Source organism: Pollicipes pollicipes, unplaced genomic scaffold (genome assembly GCF_011947565.3).
Source record: "Pollicipes pollicipes isolate AB1234 unplaced genomic scaffold, Ppol_2.1 Scaffold_3447;HRSCAF=4054_pilon_pilon_pilon, whole genome shotgun sequence".
Classification (NCBI taxonomy): domain Eukaryota; kingdom Metazoa; phylum Arthropoda; class Thecostraca; order Pollicipedomorpha; family Pollicipedidae; genus Pollicipes; species Pollicipes pollicipes.
In genome coordinates, this window is record NW_023596297.1 from 21,281,017 (window position 1) to 21,305,733 (window position 24,717).

The 24,717-nt window shown below is 53.5% G+C and overlaps 2 protein-coding genes and 1 long non-coding RNA gene across 5 annotated transcripts in view; 2 read left to right on the plus strand and 1 right to left on the minus strand.

Moving 5' to 3' along the window:
- The first annotated feature begins 3,626 nt into the window (after nt 1-3,626).
- Nucleotides 3,627-13,300, plus strand: LOC119091255 (uncharacterized). The gene is made up of 3 exons (XR_005093392.1): nt 3,627-3,743; nt 12,754-12,869; nt 13,159-13,300. It is a non-coding gene; the product is annotated as an uncharacterized LOC119091255 (long non-coding RNA).
- A 350-nt stretch (nt 13,301-13,650) lies between these two features.
- On the plus strand, nt 13,651-20,191 carry SREBP (Sterol regulatory element binding protein). Its single transcript, XM_037215253.1, has 14 exons — nt 13,651-13,659; nt 13,763-14,074; nt 14,293-14,439; nt 15,194-15,389; nt 15,729-15,838; nt 16,390-16,571; nt 16,860-16,950; nt 17,068-17,283; nt 17,893-18,024; nt 18,127-18,243; nt 18,845-18,909; nt 19,003-19,127; nt 19,965-20,074; nt 20,114-20,191. Exons 1-14 carry the CDS (start codon nt 13,651-13,653, stop codon nt 20,189-20,191), a joined length of 1,890 nt encoding a protein of 629 aa, XP_037071148.1.
- Nucleotides 20,192-21,657: 1,466 nt separating this feature from the next.
- The window catches only part of LOC119091256 (protein Fe65 homolog), a 78,967-nt gene continuing 75,907 nt past the window's right edge, over nt 21,658-24,717 (minus strand). For all 3 annotated transcript variants that reach the window (XM_037213925.1, XM_037213923.1, XM_037213924.1), the window contains 3 exons: nt 24,486-24,662; nt 22,896-23,060; nt 21,658-22,167 (listed from right to left, as the gene is read on the minus strand). In XM_037213925.1, the coding sequence (XP_037069820.1) occupies nt 22,917-23,060; nt 24,486-24,662 (321 nt within the window). In that variant the 3' untranslated portion in view covers nt 21,658-22,167; nt 22,896-22,916. The remainder of the gene's footprint in view (nt 22,168-22,895; nt 23,061-24,485; nt 24,663-24,717) is intronic.

Here is a 24,717-nt window from a genome sequence, read left to right on the forward strand (position 1 = left end):
TCTACAGACATTAAGGACGTCGCGATGGTCGATTGTAGATCGATATGTTTGATCGAAATTTGAAGATGAAGATTTGGTTGTAGGTCGAGTGCCCAACAGTGTGTGTTAACGCGGCTAAGCCGTGTTTGTCTGGAAGTGTTTAACATTCAGCCAGAGTTGATTAGTGATACAATATATAAGACAGGATTTTTAACATGCGCAGTCGCAAATCTCCGCAACAAAAACCTCAACACCAGGCGTTGCAGTCTCCATGTTCCGCGGAGCGGTAGTCCAGCGGATAACTTCGTCGTCGCGCATCGGCGGACGAAAATGACGACGCGTCTGAAACAAATACCTGAAAGCACTTCAATCGACTAGTAATACAAGTTGTAGGACGTATTTTGGGGCATGCGCATTCGCAGCTTTTAGTAACAGACCTCGATGCCAGGCGTTGCAGTCTCCACAGGTCGCGCAGCGGCGGCCCAGCAGCTAACGCTGAGTCGTGGCGTACGGGTGGACAAAATGAAAAAAGCACCTTTGAACGCTTCAGGACATCAAATCTTGCATTTGGAAGGCAGTCTGGGCGCATATTTCACGCGTGCGATTTTTAGACTGATGGTAAGAACAGATCGGCCCCTAAGGCACCACGGAGTGCTGCTGGAATCTGATGGTGTAACTGGAAGAGTAAAGCTAGAATCTCTTTTTTCGTGTTTCTGCGGCTATTAATCTGTCCAGAAGACAGATTAACACGGTACCCGCCGTCTGGTGGCAATTGCAGTGGCCGACGCCGTTCGGTTCTATGGAAGCTGCAACTCAAGCCATCGTTGTCCTTGCTCGGCTGCGGGCGGTCATGTTCAAACCTTTTGATGTAATTTTTTCGCAAATCCGTTCTGAGAAATAAGTGTTCTCTAGCAAACGTGAGATAACTTTGTTTGTTTTTTTTAATTCATTTCGACCCACTCTATTCAACAATAATGAGAACGCTACTATCCAATAGTGAGAGCTCTTTTTCCTTCCGGGCAAGGGGCCCCGTAAGTAGAACGCCAAGGGCACATTACCAGTTCCGGTTAAGGGCTGGAGAGCCACTTCGTCCCATCGCAAAGTGTCTTCTGGCTGTCATTCTGGCGACGCGGGGCGGGATCTTCTGGTCGATCCGGAGGCCATGAGAAGGATATAGCACATTCACATTGTTCCCCTCCCTGACACGGGAGGCCTTCTGACCCGCGCAGTTGGCCCCGAATTAGCATAGGAGCCCTCATTGACGCAACAGCATGCCTGATTGCCACAGGTGGTCAAATAATTGCCACGTAGACTGCAGTCCCATGTTTTTTCTTCCATGTTCTTCAGAAATATTGGTGACTCCCTGAACGTAGATTGTAGATAGAATTGGGTCCCAAATTTGTATTAACATGGGTAGCCCGTGTTCGTCTTAAAGTGTTCAAGATTCAGACAGAATTGATTACTGAAAAAAACTATATAAGATGGTTTTGAACATGCGCGCTCGCAAGTCACAGAAACAACAGCCTTGACGCCCGGCGTTGCAGTCTCCATAAGCCACGCGACGTCGGCCCGTGGCCGTGACACAAAGTGATGGACAATAAGCAACAATACGATTGAACAATTTTTTAAGCAACAATACGATTGAACAATTTTTTAAGCAACAATGCGATTGAATTCAGGATTGCAACACGTTAATTTGACCTAGGGTCGGGCATAAGGGTCAGGCCAAGGTAAAAACTAATCGGCTTTTCGGAGAGCTCGCTTTGAGGAGTACTTTCCGATGTCATTTCGAATTTCTTGATAGCAGGGACCGTCAACAGACGTCTTCAAGGGAATATTTACAGGTCAGAGCAGGTCAATCACCTAAAATGACTTAAGTTGCTCCTTGTTTGTAGGGACATATCATCTAACGTCATCCTGAACATCTGAGCACAGTAAAAAAGCGGAACAACCTGATAGGTTTTTGGTCACCAGGACATTTGAAGGCCCAGCAAAGTCATTAACCTAAGATGAACACCAGCGACGTTTTGCTTAGAACATGTATCCAGACTCAAGGTGGTTGCGTAAGGAGATTTGGGGGCACTTTGGGTACCAATCTTAAGCCTGGCCTCTTTTGACACTATTTGACTCGAAGTACAATACTTGTGGACTTAAAATTTGAACACATGTGTGTTCATACACAGGTCAACACACCCCCTATAAATTGACGGTATTCAGCTCTCTCGGTTTCTGGAATCTCAGGGTTGTGTGTGCCATTGGGGCTCTTTTGCGACGCACTCAGCTGCTGTCAGCAGCCTGCTGAGGCTATATGGCGTCGCCTACCTCTCACCCAGGCAGGAAGGGCGAGCACCACGGGGAATCGAGCGCCGCACCTCTAGTTTTCCAGACGTGCGACCTCAGCGGTCAAACTGACCCCCAACCAAAGGAAAGAATATTCAATCGGCCAACCGGCCGCCTGTTAAGCGCAAGGGATATGCAAACTGCATGGAAATCGTCGTTTTCGGGAACTTCAGTTGTCTTGCACACACAATTTCGAATCCCTTGTGTATGCGAGTGTCGAGGTGGTTTTGCGACCGCGCCACATTATCATAAGTTTGTGGCGCCGCCCTAGCCTACAGCGCCTTTATTATGTAAAATTTTGAGGGGAGTCAAAACATATGACACTTACTACCTCTGTCCCCCTCCCCCCCCCCTCTACTGCGCTGCATCAGAATTGGGTGGAGGGGTTCCTCTTTGCTTTCCCTAAGGTTTCGAGCTTGGTGGATTTGACGGTCAATGTGCTCGGTGTGAAGAGGTTTAGAGAACGAGAAAGGCAGAGACAGGCGCTGGTGGAAGGGCAGCACGATATTGGGTAGGCGTATTGGGTGCGCTACAGAATGTTAGTACTTCGCTTGCAAGTACGCAAATCTCAGGCACAACAAAGCAAAAACGACCGATATGACAGTATATGTTTGCATTTGAGAAATCGAGCACGATTGGCAAGTCTTTGAAATTACTTCTCATAACCGTTTTGACGAAGGCATGTGGCCTAAATAGTCCATCCATCTCTGTTCTTCTGGTTATCTGAGAGGAATAACGCTAGCAATACTGCCCTATGCAAGTGTGATGTCCCTCTCGGCTTACGTAATCTACGTAAAAATATGGTACCTCATAGCCAGCTATAGTGTTTTTTTGCGCATGTATGTGTCTGGCAGCCGAGCATTAAATTTGGTAGCACAGGTCAAGTTCGTCTAGTTCGTGACGTAGAATCACGCCACTCCGCCTGAGATGCTCTCGGCCAATGGGCGCGATGGAACGGGTGGCGTGAATCGCGCGGTTGCAGGCATCGCGGATGGTTTCTTACTAATGTTAGGGGTAGCTGCTTGTCGCGGGAAGTGCTTCCAAATAGGAGCAGTCGAGTCAGCTGGCTTATCTATTTTCGTAGTATTTTATTTTTACTTTTTGCTTACTGCACCCAGGTTCGTAAATGTGTGCAAGACAACTATGTGCATTGATCTGGATTTGTGTAAGTTTTTTATTGAGTAAGGTTTTCAAAATAAAGAATATTGCCAGACCTTCAGGTTATTTTTCCTTATGGAAACATTTCAGAATCACAACGATATTTCAGAAGTATGGGATTCATTTGTTTTGGCTACCGCAGGAGGAGGGATGACGAAATGTACATTTTATTATTGTGGCTCACTTCGTGTTGAGGGGTCTTGCGCGTGTGATGGCGTGGGCGATTGGGTTGCGTTGAGATGTAAAGAGACAGACTTAGCTGTGAGGTAAGAATCAGGGTGTTTTGAATGAGTTTTGTATATGGGAATGTCGAGCTTCGACTAATGGGGGCGGGTGGATGCTTTATTTGGGTACTAATGGTATATGCCTAATTCAAACGTGTTGTGCCTGGTTGCCCAGGTTGAGCCTTGGGCGTTGCGTCCTCACCTGTTAATTGGGATTCGGGGCATGATTGTAGTCTGAGCTGCTGCCTCGAGGCACTATTTGCTCTGTTACGGTTGAGGATGAAAGCAGGTCATATGGCCAGTGCGTAATAAATTTTTATTATGCTCCCTTTTTGGGGCACGTTATAACCTGTGCAGTCTTAAAACCTTAAAGTGCACCTAAAACCCTAATGGCCAGCAATCCCCTTCTGTAAGGGTCCAGATGGGTGAGCAAATTTAAGTTGAAACCTCCTGGCTTGGTGAAGCCTCCAGTCCTGGTTAGCACTGTCTTTTGGCCTGATTGTTGTTCCTATGTTTTTTCCTTCGGGGCTTCTGGCCGTGTGTCTGCTGGCCTGCTTGGATTGTTGGGGCCCCTTGTCTGTGAATAAGACATGATCAAGCCTCTTACTAGGGGGGTATTTTTCCCTGCATGGCTGAAATACCCTGGTTTTGGGTGGCTGGGAGGTTGTGGCATGGTCATATCTACTCTTCTGTGCATAAACACAAGTGAAGAGATGCTCCATCTCTGTACAGGATATTGAGCTGCAATTACCCCAGCACGTAATGTGGCCATGGTCTAAACAACATGATCATTAAGCCTTGAAATGATTGATTGACAAGCCCCCAATAAGAAGGTTTAAAGGGTATTTTATGTGATGTATTATTGAATGATAAAAGTAATAATGGGAATCTGAAATGATTTGCCAATGGAAGCATTCTTCTATGGTTGTAGTGACATATATACATATATATATATATATATATATATATATATATATATATATATATATATATATATGTGTGTATATACAATGTATTTATACTGACACATTTTGGGGCTAGGCTGACCATTGTTGAACAGTTTATTGACAAATATTGTTTGTTGCATTGTAATATGCTGATAAATGACTCATGGCCAATCAAAATAATGTAATCTAGAGATCTTTGGAAATATTTGCAGTCCCCACTCAGGTCTGATATCCTTTGGTAAGTGATATTTTTCTACTATGGGGGTAGTTTTGCACCATCAGCAAAAAATGATATTTGAAAATGATGTGAGGAGCAAATAAGGATAGGTTTTTAACCAAGTTGGTTGTTTACCCTGTTTTGTCACATCAGTTATGTGATGCTTCCATGTCGTTTTTGCCGTGGGTATCAATGGTGGGGACTCAGAGAGGATATAGAGAGCAAGAGTATATTTTTGCCCACTACCCATTTTTCGGGGGTCTCTTCATCCAAGTAAAGGCATAAACATAGATTGTCCAAATTCAGATCAAGGAGACCCCATAACTGAGGTAGAGACCATGGTATTCTTCAAGTACTTCACCTTTTTTAGAAGAAGAAAAATCTCCACCGCGAGCGTTTTACGCGCAGTGCGGCACGGGCTCAACCAGCTCGCGTTAGCAGGATTGCCCAACTTTGAAATCATACAATCCAAACGACATCTTTAGCACCAAAAATAAAGAGCAGGCAATTAACATTATACACTACGTCGTTTCGACCACTGCTACTCACAATGCTCGCATGATTGCCTCTCATCTTCAAGAAATAACCATCTGATAATACAATAATTTCGGCCACAAACAGGTCATATGATTTTTAATACGCAGACAGCGGACGATTTATAGCATGTACTAAAAGGGCAACATAAGCACCAAATTACGTACATTCGAGCAATTAGGAAAAGTATCCCAGTTCTTCACATTCGTGTCTCGAATTGATATTTCCAAACAGACAGCACAGAGAAAAACCCAACAATGTCGGCGGAACTGAAGCATTTCCAGCAGTCTTAAAAAACCGACCAAGCCGCGGGAACCAAACACCGAAGCCAAGCCAACGTTTTCGGTGCGGTACATTGACGTCTATTAGCGCAGTGCATCTCATACACGAGTCCGGATAATGTGATTCACACTTATTAGGACCGAACACATCGTGACGACATTGTCGCTTAAACTACAACACTTGGATTCAATTAATATGACTACTCCGTTTGCCGTGACATGCTGCCATCATGTCGTGCAGAGGGACTGTCGTAGTACCCTCTTAAAGTAGTGCACCTCTTGTACAATTCCAACGAGCAAGGCTTGAAATCGCTCTGACATCCAGAGACATACTCTGCCGAGATAATATGCCAACAGCCACCCTATGGAAACGGATCAAGCCTCGGGAAACGAAGACTGAAGCAAGGCCATCGTTTTCGGTACGGTACATATACGTCTGTTAGCGTAGTGCACCTCACACACGAGTCCGGATAATGCGATTCACACCCTTAGAACTGAACACGTCGTGCTGACAATGTCGATGGAACTGCAAGACTTCGGTCCGATGAATAAGACTCATGCATTGCCGTGAGATGCTGCGATCATGTCGTGCAGAGGGACTGTCGTAGCACCCTCTTAAAGTAGTGCACCTCTTGCACAATTCCAACGAGCAAGGCTTGAAATCGCTCTGACATCCAGAGACATACTCTGCCGAGATATTATGCCAACAGCCACCCTAAGGAAACGGATCAAGCCCCGGGAAAGAAGACTGAAGCAAGGCCAGCGTTTCGGTACGGTACATATACGTCTATTAGCGCAGTGCACCTTACAGACGAGTCCGGATCATGCGATTCACACTTACTAGGACCAAACACATCTTGCTGACGATGTCGGTGGATATGCCAGACCACGGTCCGATGAATAAGACTCATGCATTGCCGTCAGATGTTGCCATCATTGGCGGACGGACTGCAGTAGCACCCTCTTCAAGTAGTACACCTCTGGTATAATTCCAATTGGCGGGACCTAAAAACCGCTCTGGCATCCAAAGACATTCTCTACCGAGATAAGATGCCAATAAAAATCCTAAGGATACGGACCAAGCCTTGGAACCGAAGACTGAAGCTAGGCCAGCGTTTTCGGTACGGCACATATGCGTCTATTAGCGCAGTGCACCTCATGCACGAGTCCGGATCAGGCGATTCACACTTATGGAAATTAAACACATCGTGCTGACAATGACGGTGGAACTGCGAGACTTCGGTCCGATGAATAAGACTGATGCATTGCCGTGAGATGCTGCCACCATGTGCGGACAGGCTGTAGTAGCACCCTCTTAAAGTAGTACACCTCTTGTATAATTCCGATTGGCGAGACCTAAAAACCACTCTGAAAGGCAAAGACACACCCCGCCGAGATAACATCCCGACACGAACCCTGAGGAACAAAGCCAAGCCCCGGGAACCGAGGACCGAAACAAAGGCAACGGTTTAGGTACGGTACATATACGTTTAGTCGTGCGGTGCACCTGAAACAAGAGCCCTTACAACGCGATTCACACTAAGTAGAAATAAACACATTGTGCCGACAATGTCGGCTGAGCTGCAATGGTTTGATTCAATGAATAAGACTCATGCACTGTCGTGGGATGTCACCATCATGTGCGGACAGACTGTAGTAGCACCTTCTTAAAGTAGTGCGCCTCTTGCATAATTCGTTGGCGAGACCTAAGAACGGCTTTGTCATCCAAAGACACACTGTACCGAAATAACGTGTCAACAGCAATTCTAAGAGAACGGACCAAGCCCCGGAAACCGAAGACCGAAGCGAGGCCAACGTTTTCGGTACGGTACATATATATTTATAAGCGCAGCGTACCTTATACTATCGTCAGCAAGATGTGTTTAGTCCTAATAAGTGTGAATCGCATGATCCGGACTCGTGTGAGGTGCACTACGCTAACAGACGTATATGTACCGTACCGAAAACGCTGGCCCTGCTTCAGTCTTCGTTTCCCGGGGCTTGGTCCGTTTGCTTAGCGTGGCTGTTGGCATATTATCTCGGCAGAGTACGTCTTTGGATGTCAGAGTGGTTTCTAGGTCTCGCCAATTGGAATTATACAAGAGGTGTACTACTTGAAGAGGGTGCTACTGCAGTCCGTCCGCCAATGATGGCAACGTCTGACGGCAATGCATGAGTCTTATTCATCGGACCGAAGTCTTGCATATCCACCGACATCATCAGCAAGATGTGTTTGGTCCTAATAAGTGTGAATCGCATGATCCGGACTCGTGTATGAGGTGCACTACGCTAACAGACGTATATGTACCGTACCAAAAACGCTGGCCTTGCTTCAGTCTTCGTTTCCCTGGGCTTGGTCCGTTTCCTTAGGGTGGCTGTTGGCATATTATCTCGGCAGAGTACGTCTTTGGATGTCAGAGTGGTTTTTAGGTCTCGCCAATTGGAATTATACAAGAGGTGTACTACTTGAAGAGGGTGCTACTGCAGTCTGTCCGCCAATGATGGCAACATCTGACGGCAATGCATGAGTCTTATTCATCGGACCGTGGTCTGGCATATCCACCGACATCGTCAGCAAGATGTGTTTGGTCCTAATAAGTGTGAATCGCATGATCCGGACTCGTGTATAAGGTGCACTACGCTAATAGACGTATATGTACCGTACCGAAAACGCTGGCCTTGCTTCAGTCCTCATTTCCCGGGGCGTGATCCGTTTCCGTAGGGTGGCTGTTGGCATAATATCTCGGCAGAGTATGTCTCTTGATGTCAGAGCGATTTCAAGCCTTGCTCGTTGGAATTGTGCAAGAGGTGCACTACTTTAAGAGGGTGCTACGACAGTCCCTCTGCACGACATGATTGCAGCATCTCACGGCAATGCATGAGTCTTATTCATCGGACCGAAGTCTTGCAGTTCCATCGACATTGTCAGCACGACGTGTTCAGTTCTAAAGGTGTGAATTGCATTATCCGGACTCGTGTGTGAGGTGCACTACGCTAACAGACGTATATGTACCGTACCGAAAGCGCTGGCCTTGCTTCAGTCTTCGTTTCCCGAGGCTTGATCCGTTTCCTTAGGGTGGCTGTTGGCATATGATCTCGGCAGAGTATGTCTCTAGATGTCAGAGCGATTTCAAGCCTTGCTCGTTGGAATTGTACAGGAGGTGCACTACTTTAAGAGGGTACTACGACAGTCCCTCTGCACATGATTGCAGCATGTCACGGCAGCGGAGTAGTCATATTAATTGAACCCAAGTGTTGTAGTTTAAGCGACAATGTCGTCACGATGTGTTTGGTCCTAATAAGTGTGAATCACATTATCCGGACTCGTGTATGAGATGCACTGCGCTAATAGACGTCAATGTACCGCACCGAAAACGTTGGCTTGGCTTCGGTGTTTGGTTCCCGTGGCTTGGTCCGTTTTTTAAGAATGCCGGAAATGCTTCATTTCCGCCGACATTGTTGGGGTTTTCTCTGTGCTGTCTGTTTGGAAACATCAACTCGAGACACGAATGTGAAGAACTGGGATAATTTTCTTGATTGCTCGAATGTACGTAATTTGGTGCTTATGTTGTCCTTTTAGTACATGCTATAAATCGTCGGCTGTCTGCGTGTTAAAAATCATATGACCTGTTTGTGGCCGAAATTATTATATTATCAGATGGTTATTTCTTGAAGATGATAGGCAATCATGCGAGCATTGTGAGTAGCGGTGGTCGAAACGACGTAGTGAATGGTGTTAATTGCCTGCTCATTACTTTTGGTGCTAAAGATGTCGTTTGGATTGTATGATTTCAAAGTTGGGCAATCCTGCTAACGCGAGCTGGTTGAGCCCGTGCCGCACTGCGCGTAAAACGCTCGCGGTGGAGATTTTTCTTCTTCTAAAAAAGGTGAAGTACTTGAAGAAAACCGAGACCATGATGAATTATGCTTGGAAGACCGTTCACTAGATCAAGAAACCTGTTTCTTGGTCCTGAGGCTGCCTGTATAGATCAGATAGTCAATGATTTAGATGAAGCATGGCATTATGCTAAAGAGGCTCATTTGCTGGCTATGGAGGTCCTGTTCCAAACTAAAAGGTCCCTGTTTTGGCAGTGGGTGTGCTGGTTTAGGAGGTAATATTTGTGAGGGGGGATCTGGCTGAAGAGCTGGTGGTGTTGACCTGGTCTGGCAGATAAAATTGGTTATGCTGATTGAGGTTTTTCACATTCACATGTTTCAGAATTTGTCTAGATTTCTTGTTGGATGTTCCACAGCTGGGCAATTGAGTCTCTCAAACAGTCTATTCTTTTTTTACTGATCCACTGATCCAAATTTATATGACTTCATTAGCTACCATGCTGATGCAGTCTTTGTGGAGACATGCTTTTCATCAATTTGTCAACATGTTAGAAAATAATGCTGTGTATTCCATGCAAATATTGTGGCTGAAGACAGGATACTGAAAGGGAGTTGCCCAGATTTGTATGGGGTTTTGAACCAAGATAGGCATTTTAAAGGTCATTTAGTGCATTAAGTAGAGGACACCCACCGCATGGAACAGTTCGCGACACCTGCGGGAAGCGTTGTAACTGTAAGATATGCCTTGTTCTGAGTTACAGGGTCCTGAAACGGAGTGATATGCTTAAGTTAACATGATGTTAACTTCATCATGCTGCATCACAATTAGCAAAATATACCAGTTACTGCGCTTTCCCGTTTCTGTTCCACCTTAGTCGCCATCATATCTAAGAATTTTAAATGGTTTAAGGCAGATAGCCAATGTTGGTCTATTTTGTCTGGTTGGTTAGTTATGTTGACTAGGGTGTCTCAACTGCATGGTTATACAGCCCATTTTCCCTCAAATTCCAAGTCATAGGCGATTTTTGAAGTAACCACATAAATTTGCACTGTTTAAGACCTTTGTGACATGACATGTTGGCAAGGCATATGTGTGCATATATATATATATATATATATATATATATATATATATATATATATATATATATGTGTGTGTGTGTGTGTGTGTGTTGCTATATTGGGGCAGAATCCCTTTCTTATGTGTTGCATTAAAAGTGACCGTTGATCCAGTATTGATGAGCTTTTTATGCAGTGTTCGAGTTCCTGGGCTTTTGACTTGCATTATTGTCTAGATAAAAAAGTATGTGCAAAATCACCCATATATTTGTCAATCTGTGCATTCTTGTGTTTCAAGAAGGTATCTCATCGTGGAAAATATAAATGGCACAATTGGATTCCTGGCAGTTGGATTAGTTTACACAATTTAGGTTCGTAGTAGCATCATACTAACTTTGTAGCAGTGCAATCCTGTCTGTGTGAGGTAGCTTCATTATGATGAGCATTGTGAATATTTAGTTAATTAAGGTCCTAGGCAATCTATACATCCTTAAGTTAAGATCTGTGTGAGGTTTTTTCCTGCAAAAAGGTTGTTATGGTAGGAGGGGACTGCCCCCTCCCCCCTATCCGACGATAGAGAGAAACCCATTGCTTCCTCCCCCCCCCCCCCCCCCCCCCCCTGTGGCGTCGCCCCTGCCTGCCCATACGTACATTTCTAAACCTGTTCCGATATCTGCTCCTACAAATATGCATTTATCGCCGTTCTTGTACTATTACCCTGTGCTCCTTGAAGCTAAATTTTGCCATGCTTGCTGGGGTTGTCCATGACGCGCCAGGCAATGTTAATTTTTGTTAGGTTAAAAGAGGTAAGAATGGTAGACGGCCGTCAGCGTTCGCTCAATTAGCACTGTGACACGCTGAGAAAAACAACAGTTCCTGGCGTGGCGAGGGCGGGAGTGCTGGTCGGCCTCTGTCCGACTGTCGCTCCAACCGATTTATATGGACGCGGTAGATGGTCACCCGTTCGACCAATCAACGGTGAATGCCCAGACGACGGCCGCCTTGGACGCATTAGGTTCAGAACGAGTTTGGACAGTCGCGTGACCCATTTGGTTGATCCGCCAATGACGTCACGAATGATTTGAAAGACGGATGTTAAAGATGCGTTCCTCCAACCTTTCATGGTGAGGTAATTATTGTTAGCTGAAAAAAGTTGATATGGTGTTACTGTTTTCTGATATTGCTGCCTGTGCTTTCTGCTTAAAAAACGGGATCTATATACACATATATATATATATATATATATATATATATATTATACATGCATACATACATACATACATATGTACATACATACACATACATATGCCATATCATCATGTGTCTGTGATGGCCACCCCAGTGGTGAAACCATTCCTTGAATATGTACCATACATCACACATGAATCCTGTTTAGTTCGTTTTAAACCTGGAGTTACTGGAAGCTTGTTTTTTTTAATGAAATGCATGCAGAATGGAGTCATAATCTTTTGACTTATTGGTACCATGAATTATGCTTTCATCTGATACCATTTCCTTGCATTGAATCAATTCTCCAATGGTTTGGCCAAACCATTGGTTTCCTGGGAGGTTGTCATCATCATTGGGGCTTCATGATATGCTCAGCTGCTGAGGCCATATGGCATTGCCTGTTTGTAACCCCAGCAGGAGGGGTGTGTACATAGGTGGATCCTGGGGGCCACTGCCCTCCCAAAAAAACTCTTGAGAGTATGTTTTGGCCCCCCAAAACATTACCAGAACTTCATAGAAGTTTTGTCTACTTACCATCTGTTTTAACATTAACTGTTTAACTGTTTTGTTCTAACTTCTGTTGAAGATTCAAAGGGATTTTGGTGCTTTTTTCGGTTTTGAATGTTGTCCCTACTAGGTACTCGCGAGATGCACCATGCAGTGGACCTCGGATCCCACACCAGCCAGCTGGTGACAAACGGTTGCCCCCCACCCAAACTCCAGGCTAGATCTGCCCCTGGGTGTGTGATGCCGGGAGTCAGACCTTATATTTGTGATTTCTCGGATGCACAAGTTAACCACTTCACAACTGGTACCCTGCTATGAAAGGTGGAAACACCATTGGCCTATAACATACTTGTATATATTTCGGAATAGTGAGGTTTATCTCACTGTAGAACTGTTGATAACTGACCATTATTGGTATTGAATGACTAGTATTCTTGCAGGTGAATCTGGGGCAAGGTCAGGTTGACAACAGCTTGTTACATTAAAAGGTCTACTGGTATGGCATCAGAGGATATTCATGACTGGTGCAGCCAGAACTTCAATCTCACTCTTGAGGGTAAGTATATCTTACTTGTGACGTGCCAGATAGAAAGTGTACTGTTAGTAGCTGAGAAACTATGGCACACATGTTGTAATAACATAAATGAAATTAGGGCAGTTCTGACAAAGTAAGACCTGGACTAAGACCAACCTAGACCAAGACTGGACCTAGACTAAGAGTGCAAAGGTTGAGTTGACTGTGATGTATTTCTGTGAACAATGATTTTCCAAATTTGTATCCTATTAATGAAAGTGAACACATGTCGAAGGACTATTTTTGACATTAAATCCCTCATCATCTGCAGACATCATCAACAACTTAGGCGATGAGTCGTCTCTGCTGGATGGGCTGGACGGGTCGGCCATGGACCTGACGCCGCCAGCGCCGGCCGCGGCCGGGCCCGACTGGACGCCGGCCGAAGCCGGCCCGGTGAAGCAGGAGCCGGCGCCGGTGCTCGGCTCCCCGCCGCCAGCGCCGGCGCTCGGCTCCCCGCCGCCGCCGCCGGCGGCCGTCTCGCCGGCCCGCCAAAAGCCGCCGGCCGCCGTGGCCGTGCTGGCGCGTCCGGTGCAGCCGGTGCGGCCGCAGCCGGTGCCGCAGCCGGTGCCGCAGCTGCAGTCGGTGGTGCTGGGCGCCACCGACGGCCGCCAGGCGCCTGTCGTCTTCGACGGCCAGGCGTACGTCATCAACGGGTCGGTGGCGACGCCCGTCACCCAGCCGGGCCGCCTCGTTAAGCCCGAGCAGCACGCGCTGGTGAGTTACGGCGCAGGCAGCGCGCTGCACCCGGACATGGGACCCGATGCACCTGGCCTGTCAGCAGCTGATCTGAGTTCTTTTCATACCTGCCACGGCGTAATGGAGCGTTGACGCGCTGTGCCGCCGCTGACCGGCTGACCGCACTCTGTCGGCAGACGACGGTGTCGGGCTCGCCGGTGATCTACACCACGGTGTCGTCGCAGGTGCTGGCCAGCGGCCCGGTCACCGTGCCGACCCTGGTCACGGCCAGCTTCCCGCTCCTGGTCGATGCCGACCGGCTGCCCATCAGCAAGCTGTCGCCCTCCTCCGGCAGCCGGTCTTACGGCTCGTCGGGCGGCCAGAGCAGCCCCGAGGAGCCGCCGCGCAAGAGCTCGCACAACGCCATCGAGAAACGCTACCGCACTAGCATCAACGACAAAATCCAGGACATGCGCATGCTGGTGTGTGGGCCCGAAAGTGACTCCAAGGTGAGATGTAGGGACCATCATCTTTTGCTGATATGTTCACGGCCTGTCTTCCTACGTTTAGACGTGCTGCTAGTCGTGGTATTGTTTGGAGTTGTTAATGGGACATATTTATGGTAAACCAGGGTTGTTGGGTTTTTTTCTCGTCACCCATGCATTGCCTTTTAAATCGGCGAGACGGTTTGTGTGAGAATGTATTCACCATTGGGGCTCCATTTCAGATGACCAAGTCCGCGATCCTGAAGAAGGCCATCGACTACATCCGCTTCTTGAGGCACCAGAACCAGCGGTTCCGCGAGGAGCTGCGCCTGCTGCGCAAGCCGCTGGATCCGTCGACGGCGCGGTTGGAGGACCTGCTGCGGCCGTCCGTGTGGAGCAGCCCGCCACACACGGACTCTGGCCCATCCAGTCCGGATGAGGGCGCACACTCGGAGCCGACCGGCTCGCCGGGCTCACCGCCACCGCCGCCGCCGCCGCAGACGGCCGTCGCTTCCCCGCCGCCGCCGACCGCCGACTACGAGGTGAGCTTGTGTGACTGTTCAGGCGCGTTGGCAGTGGTGGCGCTGCCCCCCCCCCCCCCCCCCCCATCAGCCTGCTGTCGTTATGTGTGCCTGTTGGCGCGCCACAGTCATGCAGCCGCCACCTTAGTGCATTCTTATTGTCCGGCGTGCATACGGTCGTCGAAGATTCATACGGACGTTTCGGAGACCCTGTTCCTCAAGTTGTATCAGCGGTGTCCAGTCGTGCTCAATGTGCCTGTATGCCCGTAACACTGTCCACGGGTGGTCTGGCCAACACATTTCATCATCAGACTTGTCCCTGGTGTCGATATGATTCGTCTCTGGCGTCATGTTTCAACTGACCTCTCACTGATGGTGAGCAATATCACAGGATGGATGCGGGCGAATGAGAGGTGGGCTTTCCATGAACTCAGTGCGTGCTGTGTTCTGAACGAAAATGCCGCCTCCAGTGACTGATCCGACCATTTGCACGCACGCTCCTGCGCTCTCTCCACCCTGGCGCGTTGAGCGTGCGGTGGGCTGGTGATCTGTGGGCGAGCGTCGCCGGCCTGCCGTGTGAGCGGCGCCTCTGACGGCGCCGCCGGTCTCCGTTCTGCCGCAGCGCCAGTCGTTCGAGTTCGGCCTGCCCAGCCCGCCGGGTCTGTCGGACCGCACGCGCATGACGCTCTGCATGTTCCTGCTCGCCTTCCTGGCGTTCAACCCGGTGCGCCAGGTGACGGAGTGGGGCCGGGACACGCTCGTGCCGGGCACACTGGACGCGCCCGTCGCCGGCCGCACCATGCTCTCGGCCGAACCAGGTGCGTGGCCGGCCCGTCGCCGGCCGGCGGCCAGTCAGGCACCAGGCAGCGTCGGACATCCACCCGTGGTGGTTAGCTTTCTGCTTTCATCGCTTTAATGCGCGTTGTTTAGTGATGCTGTTCTGTGGGCATCGTGTGTCCCGTGTGAGATGAGGCAGGAGATGCACACTCCGATGGTTTTCGCACCTGGCGTAATGTTGAGGTGATGCTTACTATTGGTTTTATTCATAAATTCCTGTATTTGTCTCGAATATTTCACTCTGCTGTGTCGCTAAAGCTTAGACCCGTATTGTCCTGCCCCCCACCTTCCGAGTGCGTGAGACCGCTGGCCGTTTCCAGAGGCCAGTTCTTGGTGGAGCGTGCTCTTCTCGCCGTTCACCGTGTGGGTGACCAACATCATCATTTTCCTCATCTGCTTGCTCAACATCTTCATCTATGGCGAGCCCAAGGTGGCCCTACACTGCAGTGCTGCACAAGCTTTTTGGAAGATGAAGGAACAAGGAGAGAAGGATCATCGAAATGTATGTGAACCTCGTTTTACTCAACTCCGCACACTTCTGCTCATGTCTTTCTTGGTGGGGAGTTGGCGGTTTTTTCTGGTCCGACCATTGGCACGAAATTTAGTCGTGCGAATTTTGATTCATGGTGCCAGTTGGCAGTGCGCGCCTGTTTTCACAGAACTTATTGTGATCTGTTTTGCCTCCTCAGTCAATGCCATGCTCATTGTGACAGCTTCCCGCCAGTTGCAATCCGACTGGGAGCTCTGAATCCAACGAGCACCTGCTCTTTGGAGAGTAAAGAGGAGATCGATTGTGTCACGGAAGCCGCACTGGGTGTCGTCGTGGCGCATGCCGTTCTGTGTGACGCCCCACGTCCCCGTGTTTCAATAGCGCGCCTGCTCTCGCACTGTTCCGCCCTCTATCATTGCCTGGTAGCGTGAACGTTCCGCGCAGCTTTCGATGGGCTTGCGGAGCCTGACGTGCCACTGGACGGCCGCCAGGGTCGGATATCCGAGGCCACCGACCACCTGGAGCGCAGCCTGCGCTACATCGGCAAGCCGGTGCCGACGTCGCGGCTGAACTGGCTGGTGGCGCTGCTGTGGCAGGTGTTCCGCCAGGCGTCGCACCACATCCCGGGCGGGCTGTGGCTGGCGCGCCGCGGACACCGCGTCCTCATGTCCAGGTCAGCGCGGGCCAGCTGGCCGGTCAGGCGCCGCCGCTTCCCGGGCCCCGCCACGCCGATAGATGAACAATGCCAGCTTGTTTGGGTCTCGAGTGGTGTGGTGAAGTGCAGGCGTGCAGTGGAGCGGCAAAGGAATGTGCTTTGGTCAGTCAGCGTTGTCGGTCACCGTGCAACGGAGCCGATATACGCAACGTCAGCACAGCGGGCTTGCCTCGGCCCGGAGTGATGTCATCGTGTAGTGTTGCTGTGTGCCTTGGCCGTGACCGGCCGCGGGGTGCGCTGCCACAGGCGTGAGCGAGAGGACCTATACATGATGTCGGCCGGCTACGCGCGCGTCTACCACCGGCTGCACCAGCTGAGCCTGTCGGACCACGGGCCGGCAGGCCGCGTGCCAGGCCTCACGCTGGCGCTGGCGGCGCTCAACTACGCCGAGGTGGCCGGCGGTGCTCTGTCGCCCAGCTGCCGGGCCGAGACATTCGCCTGTGCCGCGCTCCAGCTGAAGCAGGCGCTGCCGGACCTGCTCGGCTGGCTGGCCCGCCTTATCATGACCAAGGGTCTGCACGGCCTGGAGACGGTGCCCGTCAGCATGCGCTGGCTGGCTACCAGCGACGGCATGCGCTTCTTCATGGAGCACAAGTGGACGTACGAGAAGGAGCGCAACAGCATGTTCTCGTGGGCGCCGCCGGCCAGCCCACTCCTCTACGTCCGACAGGTGAGCCAAGACCGCGGCTGGCAGCTGGCAGTCCGTGCGTCGGGACGGCAGCCGGCAGCCGGCGGTCCGTGCGTCGGGACGGCAGCCGGTGGTCGGTGCGTTGGGACGGCAGCCGGCTGTCCGTGCGTTGGAACAGCAGCCAGCGGTCCGTCGTTGGCTGGCCGGTTAACGTGCGCATTAAGGTTCCTAATGTACAAAGTCCATGCATAATTCGTGATATAGTGGAATTGATGTTGCATTATGTCACGCAAGTATGTAATGTTCGTGGCGAAGGGCGCGGGCTGGACAAGTCAACGTACTTTTGGCTCCTACTTGGAAGCAACCGATTTTGCGATTTTTTTGTACTCTTGAGGTGATTTAGTCATGGCGTTATGGTGAAGGTAGTGGAACGCAAAGTGTAAAGGTAACAATATTTCTGCTATTCTCTTTATGCTGGATGCAGGTCTACGTTTTAGAATCATGCTTCTCCCTCGCTTGACAACGATTGGGACAGCTGCTCCGCATTGCAAGGCAACAACATAAATACGTTTGATTCACTTTATGTCATTAAACCGATGATGTCCAATAACCGTCGCACCAGTCTGATCAGAGCCTGTGTTCCGCCGCCAGTTGTTCCACGAGCACCTGCTGGAGCGGACGCTACAAACGCTGACGATGCCGGGCGCGCGCTGCGTGGACGTGTGCGACGCCGACCTGCTTCGGCGCAGTCACGTGACGGACGCGCTGCGCTACTGCCAGCTGGTGGCGGACACGACGGAGCCGGGCGGCCGCGGCGCCGACGACGCCGCCGTTCGCTGGTGGGCGGCCGTCGCCGAGCTGGTGGCCGTATGGTGGCTGGGCCAGGACGAGCGCGCCGACCAGGTGTTCGGCCGCGTGGAGGCGCTGCCGGCGCCGCTGCACGACACCGAGGACCCGCTGCCGCGCGCCGTCCGCGTGGCCGTGCAGGCGTGGCGGAGTCAGGCGCGCGGCGGCGGCCCGGCCCAGGTGCTGCCGGCCTGCCGCGTGGCCGGCGCCCTGCTCGACGAGAGCATAACCTACAACGGCTGCCGCGGCACCACCAGCGTGGCCACGCAGGTCAGTAACGCCCCACCCCACCCCGCTCTGCCCCGCCGGTTCCGGGGACTCGTGCAGACTCGCCCTCCGCACCACACCGGCCCCCTGGGGTTGTGCATTGTAGTTGCATTGCACGTCTGTCACGTGTGCAATGCATCCGCACTGCAACACTCCGGTGGGTGACTTCGTCCGCTCCCCGTTTCTTGGCGCTCGCGATTTGAGTTCAGACACGGATGCTTTTCGTTTTCGATCGCAGGTGTCCGCATCGTTTTCTGCACTAATCGATACGTCTACGTTCGGAGGAAGTATGCTTGAGACGCACGCATGGTGTTGTGGGCGGTGACGCCATTGCACCGGCGCTCGCTTGACCCGGTCAGGTTCGCAGCTGACTATCCCGCGCGCCCGATCGCGAGGCGCTGGGTAACACCGCACGTGATGTGTCGCTGTCGACTCGCCCGGCAGCTGCTCCGTCTGACCGTCGGCCGGCGCGGTCTTCTCTCCGTTGCAGCACCTGCAGCTGCTGGTGTGCGACCTGCTGCTGCAGACGCGCACGGCAGTCTGGGAGCAGTCGCGGCGCGTGCCGCCGGCCGGCCGCCAGCTGGCCGAGTTTCAGCAGGCGCTGGGCTGTCTGCGCGCCGTCTCGGTGCGGCTGCCGTCGGCGCTCAGTCGTGTGTTCCTGCACGAGGCCACGGTGCGCATGATGGCCGGCGCTGCGCCCGGCCGCACCCAGCAACTGCTCGAGCGCTCGCTGCGCCACAGGAACGGCCGCACCTACTCGTCCGTCATTTGCGGTCAGTAGAGGCGGCGCCGGCGGCTGCACGGCACGGCCACTGCGCCGGCTGCCTCATGCTGGTGGAGCAAGGGACTTTTGAGTGCACGGCCGTCATTTATAGCATGTTTCGAATCTGAGGTATGTCATCTGCCTCGGGTTTGTGTTTGCGGAGTCAGTTTCGGGTCGGTAGCGGACTGGAACGGCTGGATTCGGTTGATCACCACCTCTTGCGCTACCCTACGGCCGGAAGTTGTGGGACTGTGACGGTCGCTGGTAACTGGTGGCATGCTGTGTATGCGTGTTTTTGCTCCGGTCTGTGTGCTGTGTGCGCGTGCGTTTGTCGCAGTCTGCGTGTGATTTCCCCGGTCTGTGCGCTGTGTATGCGTATGTTTGCCACGGTCTGTCTGTGTATGCGTGTGTTTGCCCCGGTCTGTGTACCGTGTATGCGTGTTTTTGCCTCGGTCTGTGTGCTGTGTATGCGTGTGATTGCCCCGGTCTGTGTGCTGTGTATGCGTGTGATTGCCCCGGTCTGTGTGCTGTGTATGCGTGTGATTGCCCTGGTCTGTGTGCTGTGTATGCGCGTGTTTGTCCCGGTCTGTATGCGTGTGCTTGTCGCGGTCTGCGTCTGGTCGCCCCGGTCTGTGTGTTGTGTGCGCGTATGTTTGTCCAGGTCTGCGTGTGGTGGCCCCGGCCTGTGTGCTGTGTATGCGTGCGTTTGCCCAAGTCTGCGGGTGCTGGCCCCGGCCGGTGCGCTGTGTATGCGTGTGTGCCCCGGTCTGCGTGTGATTTCCCCGCTCTGTGCGCTGCGTGGCTGCGGCTTGTCGGCGGGCCTGACCGAGGTTCCGTGCGCCGCCAGGCTCCGAGAAGCAGCCGCACCAGTACGTGGGCGAGCGGGAGCACGCCATCGCGCTCATGATGGCCTGCAAACACCTGCCGGAGGACCTGATCTCGTGCCCGGGCGAGCGGGCCGGCATGCTGACCGAGGCCGCCGCCACGCTCGAGAAGATCGGCGACCGGCGCCGTCTGAAGGACTGCTTCAGCATGATGAAGTCAATCGGCGCCTCCTTCCCCAGCGCCAGCTGAGCGGCAGTGCGTGCCACGCCCCCACTCATGCACCGGCGGCCCGCCACGCCTGTCATGCATGCCCGCGGCGCGTCCTGCCCGACTTCTATATACGTCGCCCACATTGAAGAGTGGAACTTCACAAAGATATTGGGGGACGGGAACCCATTCTTGAAAGGGAGAGGTTGTCCAGCTCTTCTCCAGGAGCCGCCCTCTAATACTTTAAGCGTTGGTTGGGCAGGTTATTATGGGTCTCGGTTCTACATCCGGGGAGGGGCGCAGCCCCCTCGGACCCACGAAGTTCCACCCATGTTCACATTGCATGCCTCTGGCTGCTCCATTTCCCGTGCTATTTTGGTGTGTGGGAGTCAGGTGGTCTAGTGCCAGGCAGCCCGGCGCCTTTTAGAAGTGTCAACGTGTCTCCGCATCCCGTGGGTCTTTGTAGCTAAGTTGACATGGCGTCGCGAACGTTGTCCTTGATCGCGGCAGCCGTTTAGTGCGACGAGAAATGCATGTCGGGTTTCCCTGTAAAGGCGGGACGGGCTGCGCGGATATCACGTGTCGGGTCGCCCTGTAAGGGTGGTACGAGCTGCGTGGATGCTGCGTGTTGGGTCTCCCCGTAAGGTTGGGACGAGCTGCGCGGATATTGCGTGTCGGGACCTGTAAGGGTGAGACGAGCTGCGCGGTTGCTGCTCCATGAGCTCGCGGGCAGTATTGCCCAGTTTGTTCTGACATTACCACAAGCGGTGGTCTGTGCGGGCACCGACGCACGACGTCGTAGCACGTTGACATTGGTCCACGAACTCTGCCGTGGTGATATCGGTGCGTTTGGGCGAGCCGAAATGGATGCTCGGTGGACGTACGCAACCAGGTTCGGGGATATGCCCCAGCGACACATTGCTCCTAAGTCCTGTAGACGTTCTATAGATCCGCGCACGCGATTGTTTCAGTGAGCGGCGTTGATAGACGCTCCTTCGATGCCCGCGGAAATGCGATGGTTCTTGTCGCTCGTTTGCGTTCCGTGATTGGGATGTCTGATGGGTCCGCTCGCTCGGTTGCGTTCCGTGGTTGGGGTGTCTGATATGTCCGCGTGTCATTTCTTGTTTTTCGACTCGTTTCGGTCGTGTAGTGATCTCGCGAATCCCGCCACAGACAGTGTATTTAACGTAACGTATTTTATTGGCTCTGTTACATGTTTAAAGCTAGTGTAGTGCATTCTCTAGAAGCCGTATAAGAGCTGCGAGAACACCGATAGTCGGCGTCATTATGTAGGACAATACAGAGCGCTGGAGCTAAGGTGTTTGTGGGCTAGACGCACGACGTCGCGCTATAGAGTGGAACAAAACTGGCGAAGGTGAAGAGGCTCCGGACAGCAGCTGCACGAGGCGGGGTGCGGGACACCGGCGAGGGAGGGGCTCGCTCCGAGCGCCCCGACACTGACACAGCGACATCGCGGCCGACCAGGCCCGGTCCGGTCGCGGCACACGGTCCGGTCGGCCGGGCCGGCAGCGGCGGCGGGCGGGCACACACGGAATGTGATATACATACCGGCCTATGTACACGGGGCGACGGTGTATTGCGGGGCCGGCGGGTATCAGAAGCTGCACAGATATGTCACACGGATCACACGCGCGCGCACTCTCGCTCTCTTTCTCTGCCGGCGTCCATGGCACTTGTCTCGGCGCCGTGCGGCCCGGGGCGGCGGCCGCGGCCGCTCAGCCCAGCTGGAGGCGGCGCAGCGCCGCCTCGGGGCTGGTGACGGGCTGGCACCAGCTGTACTGCGGCTCGGGCCAGCCGGCTGGCACGCGCAGCGGGGTGGTGACGGCGCAGACGGTGTGCGAGCCGGCCAGCAGTGCCGGCAGCGGCGCCCGGTCCGGAGAGACGAGCGCTGCCAGCTGCTGGCTGAGCGGCGCCGACTCGTCGTCGCCCGGCGCCCGGCGGCTGACCAGGTGACGGTGGGGGATCACCTCACACTCCACAGGAAGCGTCAGTTCGTACTGAAACACACGGCAGAAGTCAGTGCCGACTCGTCGCCCGGCGCCCGGCGGCTGACCAGGTGACGATGGGGGATCACCTCACACTCCACAGGGGCAGAAGTCAGCGCCGACCGCGGTGGAGCGTTCACACACAGGGGTCGGTCACGACTCTGCGCTCGGTGCGAGACAACCGGGAGCAGCCAACAGTCTGACTATCCGAACTGGCATCCTTGGCTGGCAGCGGAGGAAGGCTTTGAGGCGGGATCAACGCTGCTGGGCATCATCAAGGAGTCATACCTAGCTGCAAGGGTCGTGCCATCTCCCACGGCGAGGTCCTCTATCTAAAGCACGCCTCCATTCCTCACGCCGCGTGGCGTCCGCGGTACACGTGGCATCCGCAGGACGAGTTAGCTCATGCGCTTCTCAACATGACACGAAATATTGCCCGTAAATGTATGTCTTCCCTGCAGTGAAAAACATATTTTAGGAACTTAGAGAAATGTCAAATGTAAAGATAATTTATCTCACATTCGCGAATTATTGCGCGTTCGATGAATACAGCGATTCGATGTTAGTGACCCCACGACGGACTGCCATCCCAAATCGAGTGCTATTATTTTGGTCTATTTGGCTTTTTGTGCTGATATGAGTCAAGGTCGCCGTGTTTTGTTTGTAGCCATGCAACGGCCGGCCTGGCCTGAGCTGCACCTGAGCTGGCCGGCTGGCCCAGGTGGCTGCCGGCTGCTAACCTGCGGAGGTGAGGCCGTATCTCAGGAGTCCATACCGCGCAGGCGCCGGCCGGCTAATGAGCCGATCACCGACTTCAGGGTCTGGCCGAAGCTGCGCGACTGGGCGGGCGCGCCGCGGCCGGCGCCGCCGCCCGGCAGCGCGTCCAGACACTTCTGGTAGCGCAGCTGGCGGCACGGACAACCGTCAGTTCAGCACGCCATGCCCGCCGACAACCAGCACACACACACAGGCCCCATAACCTCCACACAAACACGGAGCTGACACGGGGCGGAAGGCTCCAACTGAGATCAATCTCAGTGATTCTGCGGCGGGCAACAGCGCACACAGGGACCAGCATCGTAAGAGCAGAATGGGGCTGAACCTCGTCAAACTGACGTCCTGACATGTTTGATCAGATATCGCCCTGCTGGTCGATCGTGCGCAGAATTAATCAGCCGGTACCGTGCAACGGCAGTTCGCAAGCCGCAGGAATGTCGGTAAACACACCTGCACGCAACCGCCGCAAGTACTATACAGTTCCAACGCCCCCCAGCCCCCATCGGCCTGCCCCGCACATGTAACACCAAAGGTCTAAAAGGCGTGGCGCTGTTGTTGCCCGGGGATCCAAGCAGGTAAGCGGCCTTCACCAGTCCACCGCCGCCGCCGCCGCCGTATGAGTCGGCACGGTTCCCAGAGTGACCTCCCGCAGTCCGCCCTCCAGCGCCGGCGACACGTCACGCGAGCCCAGCCGCCGCCGCACAAACACAGCTGGCCACAAAGCACGCACAACTGGCCCCGTCTGGTCCGACCGGCCCAGCACCACGCGCAGCCGGCCACACAGCAGGCGCTGCCGGCCCTGTCCGGTGTGACTGGCCCAGCAGCACGCACAGCCGGCCACACAGCGGGCGCCGCCGGCCCCGTCCGGTCCGACTGGCCCAGCAGCACGCACAGCCAGTCCGGTCCGACTAGCCCAGCAGCACGCACAGCCCGCCACACAGCAGGCGCCACCGGCCCCATTCGGTCCGACTAGACCAGCAGCACGCACAGCCGGCCCCGTCCGGTCCGACTAGCCCAGCAGCACGCACAGCCGGCCCGTCCGGTCCGACTAGCCCAGCAGCACGCACAGCCGGCCCCGTCCGGTCCGACGGGCCCAGCAGCACGCACAACCACACAACCGGCTACTGCGCCGGGGCTGTGCGATGTGCGCCCGGCTGGCGTCAGCTGTGTGCCCGGTGCGGTGTGTGACGAGAGAGGTGTGGTGTGACGCCTCTTTCTGCCGGAGGACAGTCTGAGGCCGGTGGGACACCTCCTCCGAGGAAAGAGGACAGCCGGGGGCCGGCGTGATGACTCCTCCGAGGGAGGATCAGGACACGGTGCGGCCGGTGTGACGCCTCCTCCGAGGGCGGATCAGGACAAGGTGCGGCCGGTGTGACGCCTCCTCCGAGGGAGGATCAGGACAAGGTGCGACCGATGTGACGCCTCCTCCGAGGGAGGATCATAACAAGGTGCGGCCGGTGTGACACCTCCTCCGAGGGCGGATCAGGACAAGGTGCGGCCGATGTGACACCTCCTCCGAGGGCGGATCAGGACAAGGCGCGGCCGGTGCTCACCTTGCAGGCCGCCTCGATGGTCTTGCAGAGCGGGCCGGCCGAGGTGGGACAGGAGAAGCCGTGCGCGATGAACACGTCCTGCGAGGTGTGCACGATGATGCCGCACTGCTGCACCTCGCGACCGATGCCAAGGAACGAGAGGAAGCGCACGCGACACTCCACCACCTGCTCCTCCGTCTGCGTAGACACGACCGTACCAGCCTCGTCAGTACGCACATCCAGCCATCAACAT

Coding starts and splice junctions, on each gene's coding strand:
- SREBP (XM_037215253.1), top strand. Junction 14,075..14,292: donor GGCCCGAAAGTGACTCCAAG/GTGAGATGTAGG, acceptor GCTCCATTTCAG/ATGACCAAGTCCGCGATCCT. Junction 17,284..17,892: donor CACTCCTCTACGTCCGACAG/GTGAGCCAAGAC, acceptor TTCCGCCGCCAG/TTGTTCCACGAGCACCTGCT.